Consider the following 16,754-nt stretch of genomic DNA (forward strand, 5'->3'; position numbering starts at 1 on the left):
AGACTTTTTTGTTCAATGGCAAATGATAATGTCATCCTTTTGAATACATTTAAACAGCAAAATTTCATAACATGGTAATTAATGCAAACTCCTATTTAAGTGACCAATATATGAACAGTATGTCTAACTTGCATATAGTTTCACTTGCACAGCAATACCGACTATGTTACAACCATTGCTGGTGCTATAGAGATGTAAAAGTGTCATCACAGGATTCATCTGCATTTCAATGGTGTTAAGGTATAAGAAATGTGAACTGTAAGAATAGATGAAATGTAATATACTCTACTTTCCCTGACTAGAATTGGTTTCATAACATATTGTTTTCTGTTTGTCTGTGTCTCGTTATAACCACAAGCTATGTGTGTATATATAGAGAGGTAGATAAAGATATAGATATGTACACACACACACACACACACACATACAGTTTCTTTTTACTAAATAAACTGATAAATGGATCTCTGTTTTCTAGTTCCCAGATGAAGACGACTTTCCAAAAGGAGGTATTAGTTTTAATATTGAAGACAATTTTCAAGTGAGAGCTGAGTCTAATAAGGACACAGTTGAAAATGACTGTAAGTAAATTCTAAATAAAACATAACATTAAAAAGTTATTTGACATTGAACAAACCATTATGTAAAAATCCATGCTTTTTTTTTTTTTTTTTTCTCCACAGCAATTTTAGATTTCTCTCCTAAAAAGTCAGAACGTTCATATCATTATTTGGATTCTGATTTTAAATCAGCAGAGAGGACTTCATTGGAAGCAAATAAGGTACAGTATAAGCAAAGTTTTAATAGTTGGTAGTAAAAAATCTTGGTAGTCTTATAGGAAATTAATCCATTAAAAACGAAAAAGATAAAAATTTTAAGATTGGATCATTTTTAACGTGATAAAGTTTATCAATAACCAGCCAACATTATTTTAACGATAAAACAAGCAGCAAAATTTCTGTTAGAATAATTAACAAAATGTAGATGACTAGCATCTTATTATTCAAAGGTGTTTTGAATTTTCTAATATGACATGACATAGGAGGCATACATAATTAGAGAGGAAGAAATAGAAGAATCAATTAAAAATGAGAAGTTTAAGAAGAATTTTGTAAGTTAGTTGAAGGCAAGATAAACTTAAAAAATTAATAGCTTTCCTGAACCAGTTAGAAAACATAATAGAAAAGTGTTCCGACAATAATAACAACTGATATACAATTCCTAGGCATAATCTTAATTGTAAATATATGGAACATGTGTGGAATAGACTATGAAATTTTACTGTGAAATATAAAATTCATGAATACATAGCAATGCACCAATACCAAATATCCTCTGTAGGTCAGAACTTGTAAGACTTGGGTATAGAGTGATGGACAAAATAGGTATGTATGATCTCTGTCTTTAAAGGCCAAGGATAAAGAGGATGAGATGGTTAAAGGAGAGAGAGAGATGTTAATCAAGAGTGCAAGCAAACAAATAAATTGAGATAATTGCTATGTAAGAAAGCTATGAACGTACTCTGAAATAGGGGAATCTACTTTATGGATAAATCTACTTTATGGCTTTTCCAGCTGTGGCAGCTGTAGGGGGAGGAGCATACCTTGTAAAGAAACTGCAAGTATAAATACCCTGAGATCGAAAAGAGTTGAGTGGGCTTGAGAAAGTGGACAAAAGCCAGAGTAGTGGGATTGTAGAGGGTGAAAGTGGTATTTAGAGATTGGAAAAGTGAGCAGGGCCAGACACACAATCTTACAGGTGAGGTAAAGAATTTTGATAGTCCTCTGTGTTCCTCAGGGAAATCCATGAAGGGTTTTCAGCAGAAAATTACATGACTTAATTTACATTTTTAAAAGGTTTGCTGGTTGCTCTGTGGTAGATGGGTTTAATGGATGCTGTGGTGGAAACAGAGAAACCAGTTTAGAGGAGACTTAATTGATAGGGACTTGAGGATAGGCATTGTGTCAGTGAAAGGAGTTAGAAGCATGGATGTTGATGGATTGAATGTAGATAGTTAGGGTGAAGGAAAAGGGAGAAGAAAGATTCCTGGCTATCTGACTTAACAATTGTGTGATTTTCACTGCGTGGAGTAAGAAGGAGGAGTGTATTAGTCTGCCGGGATTGCCATAACAAAATACTGCAGAATGTGTCTCTTACACAGCAGAAATTTATTTTGTCAGAATTTTGGAAGCCAGAAGTCCAAGATCATAGTTCTGGCTAATTTGGTTTCTCATGAGGACTGTCTTCCTGGCTTGCAGACAGCTACCTTCTCACTGTGTCCTCGCATGGCCTTTCCTCAATGTGTACACATGGAAAGAAAGAGAGCAGGTGAATGCAAGCTCTCTTTTTATAAGACCACTAATTCTGTCAGATCACAGCCCCACTCTTATGACCTCATTTATCATTTAGACTTTGTTACCTATTAGAGGCCATGTCTCCAAGTACAGTTACATTGGGGTTAGGGCTTCAACATCTGAATTTGTGGGGGACACAATTCAGTCCACAGCAGGGAGGAGCGGGTTTGGTGAATACATAGGAACAGACAGAAACGCCTGTGAATCAGTCGGGTAGATATGTAAAGTTAGATATCAGATACATAGGTCTGGTTCAGAGAAGTTTGCATGGTCATTTGCACATAGCAAAGTTTAAAGCACTGAGAATGGATGGGTTCATTTCAAGAGTGTGTAGAGAAAGGAGAATGTGTTATATCCCATTCTTAAGAATTGGGGGGTAGGGAGGGTTTGCTATGTCAGTTATTGTGGAGACATTGGTAAAATGACAGAAACAGGTTCATGTGGCAACTTGAGGGTCATTGGTGACTTTGGCAAGAGCAGTTTCAGTGAAATAGTGAGGATTGAAACCAGTTTAGATGGATTAAATGGTAAATGAGATGTAAGAAAGTAGTGACTGGATATGGAAAATTCCTTAAAAAGAGTAACATATTTGATTGATCAGCCACTCATTCCTCAAATATTTTGGGGACATCTACTGTATGTTGCACTGTCCTACGTGTTAGAGGTAGGCCTATGAATAAAACAGGCAAAGATCTGCTCTCCTGGAGCTTGCCTTCTGATGAAAGGAGACAGATAATAAGCAAGTATATAGTACCTTAGAGGGTTTAAGTGCTGTGGAGAACAATAAAGCTGTGTAAGAGGGATGGAGTTCTATTTTATAGGTAAAATAGGGCCTCTCTAATAAAACACTGGGGTGGAGAACTGAAAGAAAAGAGAGGAAGGGAGAGGACACGCATGCCATGCAGATATCTGGAGGAAGAGCATTCCAGGCATAAGGAATAGCAAATGGAAAGGTTTTGAGGCGGGGGAATGCTGGCCAATTTGTAGAACAGCAAGGAGGTAGCCATGGAATGAGTGAACAAACGAAGGGGAAAGTGGTAGGAAGTGAGATCAGAAAGGAAGTAAAGGACCTAATCTTATAGGGCAACTGGGTAGGACATTTTCAGAGCTTTGTACTTTGAGAGAGTTTGGGAACCATTAGTTTTAATGAGAAGAGTGAAATGATTAAACTTATGTTTAGAAAGAAACCTATGGCTGGTTGATAGAGAATGTACTGTGGGAACAAGGTGCATACTCAGTAAGTATTGCCTATTATTGTTACTTTTGTTGAAAGTGCAATACAATCTAGGCTGCCTAGGTTTGAATCCCAACTCTGCTGCTAATAAGCTAGATGAGTTTAAACAAGTTTAATTGCTTAACTACTCTTTTTCTCAATTCTCTCAGTTGTAAAATAAGGAAAATGAGAGTACTGACCTCATATGGTTGTGTAAGGATCAAATAAGTTAAAACTAAAAGGTACTTAGGACAGTCCCTAGCACGTAGTAAGAATTTGTTATTATAATAAGACTATTACTATGGTAATGATTGAATGTAATTTCCCATTGATTTGTCAGTTTCTTCTACTAGACTGAACTCCCTGAATGTGGAGATCATGAGTAATCATCTTCACATCCTTATTTCCTAGCACAGCAGCTAGAACCAAATGACTAATTAAGCGAGTGTTTTAAAATTTATATATACATTTTTTAACTTTATTGTAATTTACTGAAAAAAAAAAAGACATGCACATTCTAAAAATTTAAACCATTCAGGAGTACATAAAGTTACAAGAATCCTTTCTCCTTAATTCCACCTGCATTAGAAACCAACCACTCTTAACAGTTTGGTATGTATTCTTCCAAACTTTTATTCTTTCATTCTATTGTTATACAAATATATATATATATATGTTAAATGTGATCATCGTATTATATTTTTAAGGTGATTAATTTCTGGAAGCAGCAAGAAAATTAAATACTGTTCTAAGGAGAATAACATAATGAGTAATATGACTATTCATGTCTTGAATAGATCAAAAAAGTTCAGTCCATTTGGGAGTAGTATCTTCAAGTTTAGGTCAACTGTAGATAAACCCTAGACCTGAGGACATAAGAGAAAGCTGTTCATTCCATGAGTCTGCAGGAAGTTTTACCTTCACATCTTCAAACATGAAATCTGAGTTAGTTTAAAGCCCTATTGACTAGAAATTCATCTTCAGAACCAAATCCCCATAACCCAGATCAGTCTAAGTCAGGATCTGACCCATTTCAAATAAATCCAATGGTTTTTATGTTCTGCGTTTTTTTTTTTTATTATTCTTGTTGATTTTAGTGAGTTTACCCTGTCCCTTTGGGAAGAGTTTTTGCCCTACTGTAGTTCTACATAATGTGCTTCAAAGCATTATTTGTATGATATAGATTACTAGAATTCATTCAAACTGTAGGGAAAAAAATGTAGTAACATTTGGTTAGTAATTTTGTTTCTTCTTTCTGAATAGATGACATCACCAGAGCAAAAGATCTCGACCTTAAACCCTGTTTCTACTTTTTCTTTGAACTCAAGAGATGAAGACTTTGTGCTAGAATTCTCTACGGAGTCCCTGAAAGCAAGAACTTTACCTGGTGACCTTTACTTCCTCAGCTTAGACAGTTGCTACCCTGCTGCTCTAATAATACTTATATGTGTAAAATGAAGTTTTTTATTTGAGAAATTGTCACTAAACTAAAAATATCTTGAAACCAGATTCAGTGTCATCCGCCTCAATCCTTCCCACACCACTTCTCTATTTGAGATGGCTCTTACTTCCAAATACAGTACACCCTTCTAACTCTCAGGTCCTTCTTCTCCTCTCAACTTCTCATGACAGACCTCTGCAAATGTCTTCCATCATTGCAGTACTTCTCACAGCTGTAACTCCAGAGTCGGGCCCCTCTATAGTGCCCTCCCCTCCCAGGGAATGATTCATTGTGAGTGTCTGATTTACACCATTGGTTGACTTTGGTATAACCTCTTGTTTCCCCTTTTTTGCTTTGGGATCCTGGCAAAATCAGGGAACTCTTCCAACTGTTGCTACCACAGTTGCATTCTCAGATCTCTGTGTTTTCATACATTTTAAGTCTTCCCTATGAGTAATTTCCTGCTTCTTGATAAGTACAGTACATTCTGTAGGATTCTTTCCACTAACTTTTCTTTCCCTCTCTCTTTTCTTGAAATCTCACCAACGTATCTTCCCTGATTCCGAAGTTATGTTGGGTAAGGGATGAAGTTGTAGGTAATTTTGGGGAGTGGACGATATAAAAAAAAGAACAAAAAAACCCCACCAACTTTGTAATGTGAATGGGTAGTTGGTTTGAAGAAGGTTTAGTGGGTATGGCTAGTAGAGGAAGCAAGGTAGGGAAAAGTCAGTATGGGAGGAGTGGGTATCGAAAACAAATGAAGTGACAATGGAATAATAAATGATTTTCATAGTTAAAGCATGAATCTTACTCTTGATTTCTTAATTTTTTATTCAAGTATGATTAACATGTAGTGTTATATTAGTTTCAGGTGTATAGTGTAATGATTTAACAACTTTAGACATTTCTCAGTGCTTATCAAGATAAGTGTACTCTTAATCCCTTTATCTCTTTCCCTCCTCCTCCTGCCCACTTCCTCTCTGGAAACCACCAGTTTATTCTCTGTATGTTAGAGTCTGTTTTTTTATCTCCGTTTTTCTTTGTTCGTTTGATTCTTAAATTCCACATATGGGTGAAATAATATATTTGTCTTTCTCTGACTTATTTCACTTAGGATTATACCCTGTAGGCCCATCCGTGTTGTTACAAATGGCAAGATTTCATTTTTTTATGGCTGAGTAATATCCCATTGTGTTTGTGTGTGTGTTGTGTGGGTAGGTATGTACTACCTCTTCTTTATCCATCCACGAATGGATACTTGGGTTGCTTCCATATCTTACCTATTGAAAACAATGCTGCAGTAGACATAGGGGTGCATATATCTTTTCAAATTAATGTTTTCATTTTCTTTGGGTAAATACCCAGCAGTGGAATTACTAGATCATATGGTAGTTCTATTTTCAATTTTTTGAGGAATTCCATACTGTTTTCCATAGTTGCTGCACCAATTTGCATTCCCACCAACAGTGCAGTGTTCTTTTTTCTCCACATCCTTGCCAACACTTGTTATTTCTTGTCTTTTTGATTTTGGCCATTCTGACAGGTGTAAAGTGATATCTCATTGTGATTTTAATTTGCATTTCCCTGATGATTAGTGAACATTTTTACATGTGTCTATTGGTCATCTGTATGTCTTTGGGAGAATGTCTCTTCTGGTCCTCTGCCTATTTTATTTTATTTATGTTATATTATTTTTGAGAGAGCAAGAGAGAGAGGGAGCGAGGGAGAACGGGGGAGGGGCAGAGAGAGGGAGACAAAAGATCTGAAGCAGGCTTGGCGATGACAACGCAGAGCCTGGTGTGGGGCTCAAACTCACGAACCGTGAGATTATGACCTGAACCAAAGTTGGACCCTTAACTGACTAAGCCACCCAGGTGCCTTGGTTCCTCTGCCCATTTTAATCAGATTATTGGCTTTTTTTGGTGTTGAGTCATATAAGTTGTTTATATATTTGGGATATTAATCCCTTATCTGATATATCGTTTGCAAATATCTTCTTCCGTTCAGTAGGTTGCCTTTTTCTTTTGTTAATGGTTTCCCTCACTGTGCAAAAGCTTTATTTTGGTGTAGTCCCAATAGTTTAATTTTGCTTTTGTTGCCCTTGCGTGGGGAGACCTATCTAGGAAAATGTTTCTATGGCCAGTGTCAGAGAAATTACTGTCTATGTTCTTTTCTAGGAGTTTTATGACATCAGGTCTCACGTTTAGGTCTTTAATCCATTTTGAGTTTATTTTTGTGTCTCGTGTAAAAAAGTGGTCCAGTTTTATTCTTTTGCATGTAGCTCTCCAGTTTTCCCAGCACCATTTGTTGAAGAGATTGTCTTTTCTCAATTGTATATTCTTGCCTCTCTTGTTGTATGACCATAAGTGTGGGCTTATTTCTGGGCACTACTCTGTCCCTTGATCTATATGTCTATTTTTGTGCCAATCTTTTACTCTTTAATGATGTTTTAACTTTTCTGTCAGTGTTGCTTGATTGGCTTGTTAGAATTATAAAATAACACTATAAAAGAATATCATTTGCTCACTTACTGCTCTACTACCTACCCAAATGATCCCCAAAGTTTATTCCCAACAAATATTAACTCTGTCAAAAAGGTACATTATTATAAAATAGGAAACCATAGCATTGTCAGATAAAAACGTTAAGCTTATATAGCTCCCATGCGGTATTATTTATTCATTTATTTATTGAACAAATATTTATTATTGCTTTTTACATTTTAGGAATATATTTATTATTAATACTGCTGACAGAAGGAATTCTAAAACTCAGCCAAAATCTAGTTTAGGAGAATTATACTCTTACCACATACCAATAGATCAGAATAAAGCTAACTATCTTCTTTACCCTGAAGGTTAACATATCACTTCATGGGTATAGTAAATATAAAGGAAGTTACAGTCACATAGATAAATAAACCGTGAACTTCAGTCTCTGGAGTAGGAATATACAATTAAGAACAAAAAACCAGTTCTCAGTTCATGTCCTGACTCTGCCAGTTGATAGTCATGTTACCTCTAGGCCTTGGCAATCTCATCTGTAAAATGAGAATAATAAATCCCTTCATGGTTTTAAAGTACTTTGAAAAGTTAAGTGCTATGTAAATATAATCTAGTGATTGGTGGTGGTGGGTTGGGGGAAATCTTAGCTAAGGGAAAAAGAAAAAGGGAAGGATTTCAAATGCATTAACCTTAAAAAAGTTTGAGTCTCTTGAGCTTTGAAATCTTCATTTTTTTGAGACTAAAATCATTAAAAATATTTTATTATAAAAAAGGAACTAAAATTACCTATTTTTTGTTTTTTGTTTTTTTGTTTGTTTTGGCAAGGCAAGTTGTTACTTTTTCTTTCTTGTATAGATAGCTACTGGTTTTTAGAGCCTAGTTGATGGCCATAATACATTTTTATTTAATCAGCTCTTTTTTTTTTTTTTTCCAGTTATCAAAAAACCCAGTTCTCTGGGGAATAAGAACTTTCAAAGGCTTCCATTAGTAAGTAGAACCCGAGTTCCACTTATTACTTTGCCACGTGTTGATAGGTCACCTGATTTAGATTCTCGTTCATACGACATCATCTATGACAGGCAAGAATCTTCTGGTTCCCCCATATTCAACTTGTGTGAAAAGTCAGCGGTTCTTTCTTTTAGCTTTGGACTTGACAACCAAAGTGAAACTTCCTTCTCTAAAGAATCCAGAGAAGTGACTCCAAAGGATGTTTTACTTCTCAATAATACATCTACTCAAAGCAAGTGGCTGAAATATCAAAACATACCCCAGTGCAACTTGACTACTCTAAATGTAGTTGATAAAGTAACAGATGGCTTCTTTGCTGAGGTTGTTTCTGGGACACATTGTAGTGACATAGGTGAAAGACAGAGTGATGCTGTGAATGGAAGCTCCATGCATTTGAAAATGATAAAAGACATGCTCCATCAGCAGCAACAGGATTTTAGCAGTCAGGATTTGATTTCCAGAAAGAAAGCACTGTCTTTGAATTTAAAGCAGACTACCAAGACTGAGAAAATTCACAATGTGTTAGGAGAGTCTGCCTACAGTGTAACAGGAGATTTACAGGTGAGTAAATGAGCCAATGTATCTTGGTGCATTGTGTCCAATAGTTAGTGTTTGAATTTCAACAAAAGAATTACCAAAATCATATAGGAGCAATGATTTTACTTTTAGAGCTAATGACTTCTTTTTTTGAGTTTTACAGAACTCTAGCTATAGTCATATCTTCTTTGACTTAAAATCTTACCTAGTAGTTATGAGCATTAAAAGAAATTATGTGGTATCTGGCACGTAATAGGTACTTAATAAATGATAGCTCCAACTGTTTCCACTTCTGCCACTACTATTACTGTGATTGTTTTCATTTTTCACTATCAGCTCAATTTTGCCGATCAGATCATGATTAGGGTAAAGTTACATCTTATACATTGGTTTTGCAAAATTCTATTGTAGTTGTAACCGGAAATAGAAACACATAATGATACCATTCACATCAGCTAAGTTTTTCCTAGAAAAAAGTTTTTACAAACTATTAAGAGGCAGACCAGAAATGGTTAGTTTTGGTTTTTTTTAATGTTCATTTATTTTTGAGAGAGAGAGGGTAAGTGGGGGAGGGGCAGAGAGACAAGGGAACAGAGGATCCAAAGCGAAATCTGCCCTGACAGCAGTGGGCCCAATATGGGGCTCAAACTCATGAATCATGAGATCATGATCTGAGCTGAAGTTGAATACTCAACCGACAGAGCCACCCAGGCGCCCCACGTTTAGTCTTATTTATATGATTAAAAGTGCGATGCGTAGCCATTCTTGCTATACTTGGTATCTCATTTAAAATGAGAAAATGAAGAGCGCCTGGGTGGCTCAGTCGATTGAGCACCTGACTCTTGATATCAGCCGGGTCATGATCCCAAGGTCATGGAATGGAACCCTGCATCCGGCTCTGCGCTGAGCATAGAGCTTGCTTAAGATTCTCTGTCTCTCTCCCTCTGCCCTGCTCCCTTGCTTGTGCTCTCTCTCTCTAAAATACTACTACTACTACTACTAATAATAATAATAATAAAATCAGAAAATGATTTTCAAGGATTCTGAAAAATCAAAAAAATGTGTTAAATATATCTATAGAAAATAATTCACTCATTAGTAGACAGTATTTTTCTGGAGTTGTTATAATAACTTGAATTATTCCATTTCAGGGGATAAGTGGCTCTGAGCTGTGCTTCCCAAGTGGGCAGAAAATAAAATCTACTTATCTTCCCCAAAGGCAAATTCATATACCGGCTGTTTTTCAGTCTCCTGCTCATTATAAGCAAATTTTTACATCTTGTCTCATAGGTATGACTTATCTTCCTATTTTATTATAATTGGTTGCTGCTTAATGTAAGTAAGATAGCTGTGAGAAAACATAGTATCTTATATTGTGAACTTTCATATTAAATTCTCTACTTGAGATTTGTTACTTTCCATATGTCCATTCCAGTTTTCAACAGTAACTTACATTCTAATTTCAGGTCAAATTGAGTGTCAAAAGTAGGAAATGACAGTATTATCTTTTACAAGTTAGAATTTTTCATTAAAAAAAAAATGTTTACTTATTTATTTTTTAGAGAAAGAGAGAGCAGGGTAGGGGCAGAGAGAGAGGGAGAGGGACAGGGCTGTTAGCACGGAGCCTGATGCTGGGCTCAGACTCACAAACCATGAAATCATAACCTGAACTGAAATCAAGATTCAGCAGTTCAACTGATTGAGGCACCCAAGCACCTCTTCATTTTTTTTTTTTTATTAAACTAGAAGTGTTACTGGGGTGCCTGGATGGCTCAATTTAATTTTAAAAAATAATAATAACAACTAGAAGTGTTACAGATGGTTTTGTTAAGAAATTTTAAGTATGATACATGATTAGTTTTGATTGTTTTGTTGTATAAGGGCAAAACTTGCCTTTAAAAAAATGAATATTAGTGTTATAGATTACTGTTAAAAGTCATTTTCAAACTTAGCTAACAGTACACATGATACAAACACAAACTTATTTTGTATTTAATTTTCATCTGTATTTATGTATATATATAAACATGTATATACATATACATATATATATATTTTTTTTTGTAGAACATCTAAATATATTGCTGTTTGAATTGGCACAGAGGTTGCACAAAGCTCTTTCAAAAGTTGACATATCATTTTACACATCACTAAAGAGAGAGAAACTGAAAAATGTAGAAAGTAATGTGCCATCCTGCCATCATCATCAACCTGCAAAACTTGTCGCGGTTAAAAAGGAAGGTCCAAATAAGGTATTGTTCCCTGTTACTCACTGGTTGCCCCACCGAATACTTGTCTTGTAGAAAATTTAGGTACCTATTGCTTTATGACCGGCTTTGTTAAAGAGCAGGTCCTGATTAGGAGCCTTCTACTTGAGGTATTAGTAACTAACCTACAGTAAACTCCCAGTAAATTTTTACTAAAAGATGATCTGTGTTCTAGGATATAAAAGTATGAGTTAAGATAATCCTTCAGATTGCCTGTGAATCTATTGCATAGTGGTGGCTGGAGACAGAAACATAAAAATAAATTTTATGTAATAGTATAATTGATAGAATAGGAAGGATATGCCCAAGTTACAGTGAGAACACTGAGGAGGAATATGTCCCAACCTGAGATCTTAGAGAATGCAGAGATGAGCCTGAAGAAGTGAAAGTTGAAGTAGTCTCCTGTGTGAGCCCCAGTAGGAGTAATAGATAAGGCCTGAGGAATGTAAAAGCAAACTAATTTAATTTACATTGCTGATAACATTATTATGGAAGATGTCAATTTAGTAAAATGTTTATGTATTGCGTACATACATTGAGATTTAAATTTAGGCGTCAAAGGCAAGAATTTGTAAATAATATTATAACCATAGAATAAAATATTATAGAGCCATCAAAAGCCTTTTTTTTCTTTTTAAGATAATTTGATGACATGGTTGTCATGCGTACAGCATGTTATTGTGTTAGGTTATATTAGGTTATGGAATAGAAAACACATCATCATCTGAGTTTTACTTTTTTTAAAAAAAACAGTGTATGTGTGTGTCCTTGTGCGCACACACACTTATGTGAGTGACAAAAAAGGCCAAAAAGAAATGCACAAGATGTTTCTTGTAGTTGTTTCTGGGTAGCCTTCAGGGTGTCTATGGTGAACATTTTAAATTGGAGAAACAAAAAATTTTATTTTTCAAATAAGCTTATGTTCTCAGAATAATGTAATTTTCTGATAAAGAGAAATGTCAACTAAGTGGTTTTAAATTTTAATTTGTTGTTTAGTATTAATAAAAAGATTAACTTGTATGATGAATAATTTATTGGAGCACATTAATGCCAAGCACCTTTTTATAGAAGTCTTGACAAACATAATACAAAAATAGTAAAATATAAAATTTTTCTTACTCAATTGCAATATCTTTTCCTCTTAGGGTCGTCTCTTTTATACCTGTGATGGACCCAAAGCCAACCGATGTAAATTTTTCAAGTGGCTTGAAGAAGTGACCCCAGGATATTTAACAAAGGAAGCCTCTCTAACTAGCATGGTTTTAAGTGATATAAAGAGTATTGGCTTATACTTAAGAAGTCAAAAGATACCCCTCTTTGAGGAATGCCAGCTTTTGGTGAGGTATGCTTTGGTAGCAAATAATGCCTGTAATTAATTATTATATCAGAAAATAATAACCTCACATGATTGTTATCAGTTTTAAAAGATATTGAGATGGGTAAATTATCTGAAAGATAGAGTACCTCAGGTTTTCTAACTTTAAAATGGAAATAATTTTCTAAAGCTATTTTTAGACAATCATTTTTATATATAGTCACAATCCTTAGGAAACCCTGTTGAACAAACCACAAGAATAATTTTTGTCAGTGCAGGATAATAGGTAGCCTAACTAGTTAGTTTTATAGGATAATAGAATGCTACAATTTGGAAACATGTCCTATAAAAGTGGGATTATCCAAAAAGTAGCTATAATGAACATGTGCATTGTAATTTAATAACATCTTTGGAGAGTTTATACATGCCTGCATTCTTCTAAGGACTTTGCATGTATTATTTCATTTAATCATCATCATAACCTATAAGATACAGAAATAATGGGGATGATTTATTACAGTTATTGAAGCTGAGATACTCTATCTTTTGTGTACTTTTTCAATACTTGTCCTGGCTTAGTCTCTCTTTCTTTTTTATTTATTTATTTATTTATTTTTTTTTAATTTTTTTTTAACGTTTATTTATTTTTGAGACAGAGAGAGACAGAGCATGAACGGGGGAGGGTCAGAGAGAGGGAGACACAGAATCTGAAACAGGCTCCAGGCTCTGAGCTGTCAGCAGAGAGCCCGACGCGGGGCTTGAACTCACGGACCGCGAGATCGTGACCTGAGCCGAAGTCGGCGCTCAACCGACTGAGCCACCCAGGCGCCCCTTAATTTTTTAAATGTTTTATTTATTTTTGAGACACAGAACGTGAGCGGGAGAGGGGCAGAGAGAGAGCAAGACACAGAATCCGAAGCAGGCTCTAGGCTCGGAGCTGTCAGCACAGAGCCCAACGCGGGGCTTGAACTCACAAACCATGAGATCATAACCTGAGCCAAAGTTGGACACTTAACCGACTGAGCCACCCAGGCACCCCTGGCTTACTCATCTTAAAACTAATGATAATTCAGGGTGCCTGGGTGGCTCAGTCAGTTGAGCATCTGACTTCAGCTCATGTCATGATCTTGTAGTTTATGAGTTTGAGCCCCACATCGGGCTTGCTGCTGTCAGCCTGCCGGTGTGGAGCCAGCTTCGGATCCTATGTCCCTTCTTTCTGCCCCTCCCTCACTTGTGCTCCTCTCTCTCAAAAAATAAATAAAACATTAAAAAAAAATAAAACTAATGATTCTGTGAGGGTTGCTATTTTCTTCCTACTTTTTTATTTTTTGTCCATGGATGAAAGTATATAAACTACACTCACTCTGGTTCCCTCCTTTTAATGCTATATTTTAAAGATGAAAAAAAAAAATGTACTTTCAAACTTATAAAGTCCTGGCGTTGTAATGTATTGCATGGTAACTGTTGTTAATAATACTGCATTGTATATGTAAAAGTTGCTAAGAGAGTAGATCTTAAAAGTGCTCATCACAAGGAAGGCAGTTTGTAACTCTGTGTGGTGATAGATGTTACCTAGACTTATTTTGGTGATCATTTTACCATAAATACACACACACACACACACACACACACACACATATCTCGAACCATTATATTGTACACCTAATACAATTGTTTCAATTGTTATTGACAACTATATCTCAGTAAAAATTTGTATCTTAATATTTAAATTCATTTTTGTTTTTGCTCATTTTTCAGAAAAGGATTTGACTTTCAAAGAAAACAGTATGGCAAACTAAAGAAGTTTACAACTGTAAATCCTGAATTTTATAGTGAACCTAAAAGCAAACTTTATCTTAAGCTGAGTCGGAAGGAAAGTTCTTCAACTTATAGTAAAAGTAAGTTGACCTGGTCATGGTGGTGACAGAGTCTACCCTTGTATCTCAGTTACATACAGCTCTGCAAATTCTTTACATTAAAGAAGGTTTATAAAGTACTGTTTAATAGTAGCATATATTCTGAGTTATTATAGGAGTTATTATGTAATAAATTAGACCATTTCCAAAAAGCGTATTTTAAAATTTTAGTTTATTATTGTTATTTTTTAAATAAAAAAATATTTATTCATTTTTGAGGGTGAAAGAGACAGAGCGTGAGGGGGGAGGGGCAGAGAGAGAAGGAGACACACAGAGCACAGAGCCCGATGCAGGCCTCAAACTCACGGAATGCGAGATCATGACCTGAGCTGAAGTCAAACGCTTAACTGACTGAGCTACCCAAGTGTCCCTAAAATTTTAGTTTTAGTCCCTAAAAATTTTATTAAAGGCTAACAAAATCTATTTAATTTTGTTTAGAAAAATTATACTAGCTTCTTACCACTATATAAATAAGTATATTGATTCAGCTGTACTCTGACCTAATATCAAAAATAAACTGAAAATGTGGGCACCTGAGTGGCTCAGTCAGTTAAGCATCTGACACGTGGTTTTGGCTCAGGTCATGATCTCACAGTTTGTGGGTTCAAGCCCTGTGTCGGGTTCTAGCTTGGGATTCTTTCTCTCCCTCTCTTTATGCCACTCCCCCGCTCACAGTCTCTCTCTCTCTCTCTCTCTCTCTTCTTTTTTTCACTCTTTGTCTCAAAATAAAGAAATAAACTTTAAAAAAATAAACTGAAAATGTAATGACTTTATTGACACTTCTGTCATTGTCTGCACAATTTGACAGGACTAGACCACCAGTTTTAGAGAATTGGAAATAAAATCCTTAAAAGAATTTTTTTTTCTAAGGAGCTTAGATGCACTAAATTGGGTTCATCATTATCTTTGGTTTCATGACCTACTCATATCATTGGTCCTCACCTAGAGTGCTTTGATTATTTAGTTACTTTAAATGTAATTATCTGTGAATCTACAAACTGAGGCAAAATCAAGTACCTTTCTAGCTACCTACATTTAATATAAAGTGACCCCACTAACTCAATCTGGCTGTCTCCTAACCTAAGGTAATTATCATTTCATCCCTGTGTTCATCAGCATCTTGCTCCTCTTTGTTTGTAAGTTGATAGAAATGAATTCCTCAAGAGCGTACAGTTAACCATTGAGCAAAATAGGTTTGAACTGTGCAGATCCACTTGTACATCGGTCTTTAAAATATATACAGTACAGTATTGTAACTATAATTTCTCTTATGACTTTCTTAGTACAATTTTCTTTTTTGTTTCTTTATTGTAAGAATACAATAGATAACTCATATAACATACAAAGTGTTTGTTAATTGACTGTTTATGCCATCTGTAAAGTTCTGGTCAGTAGGCTATTATTAGTAGATAAGTCTTTAGGGAGTCAAAAGTTATATGTAGATTTTTGACTGTGGGAAGTTAGCACCTCTAACCTCCATATTGTTCAGGAGTCAGTTGTAGTTTAAATTTTTTTTTTAAACATTATTAAAGTGATATAAATCTGTAATCTTTTGGAGTTTATTTATCTTTTTCACTTAGTGACAGACATATCGTTGCAATATAGACATTTTATTGATGTTGATCTGAAATCTAGAGTGTAGATTACTTGCTTTGACTGCTATATCAATTTATTTTGTGAATGTGCCACAGTTTATTCATTCACTCTTCCACTGATGGTGATTTTGGTTTCTAAGTTTTGCCATTGTGAGCAGTATGCTACATATATTCTTGTACTGTCTTGTAGATGTTCAGTAGCTTCTTTTGGATATAATTTTAAGAATGAAAATGCCCACACCTTCAGGTGGTACTGCCAAAGTCATTTCTAAAGTGGTTACATCAGCTTATCTTCTACTGTCTTGCATCAGCCTGATCAAATGGGTGTAAAAGGATCTCACTGTGGTTTTAGTTTGCATTTCTCTGCTCACCAATGGTGTTGAACAGCTCTTCATGTGTTTTTTGCTTATGTATTGTTTCTTTTTTTTTTTTTTTAACGTTTATTTATTTTTGGGACAGAGAGAGACAGAGCATGAACAGGGGAGGGGCAGAGAGAGAGGGAGACACAGAATCGGAAGCAGGCTCCAGGCTCTGAGCCATCAGCCCAGAGCCTGGGCTGACGCGGGGCTCGAACTCACGGACCCTGAGATCGTGACCTGAGCTGAAG

At 35.5% G+C, this 16,754-nt stretch overlaps 1 protein-coding gene across 1 annotated transcript in view; it reads left to right on the forward strand.

Annotated features, from left to right (window-relative positions):
* ZGRF1 (zinc finger GRF-type containing 1) overlaps nt 1-16,754 on the forward strand; it is a 93,172-nt gene that overhangs the window by 42,505 nt on the left and 33,913 nt on the right. The window contains 8 exon segments of the mRNA XM_043570225.1: nt 476-578; nt 681-778; nt 4,828-4,951; nt 8,444-9,078; nt 10,206-10,344; nt 11,122-11,306; nt 12,467-12,663; nt 14,395-14,534. Coding sequence (XP_043426160.1) covers nt 476-578; nt 681-778; nt 4,828-4,951; nt 8,444-9,078; nt 10,206-10,344; nt 11,122-11,306; nt 12,467-12,663; nt 14,395-14,534 — 1,621 coding nt within the window.

The sequence above is a fragment of the Prionailurus bengalensis genome, chromosome B1 (genome assembly GCF_016509475.1).
Source record: "Prionailurus bengalensis isolate Pbe53 chromosome B1, Fcat_Pben_1.1_paternal_pri, whole genome shotgun sequence".
NCBI lineage: Eukaryota > Metazoa > Chordata > Mammalia > Carnivora > Felidae > Prionailurus > Prionailurus bengalensis.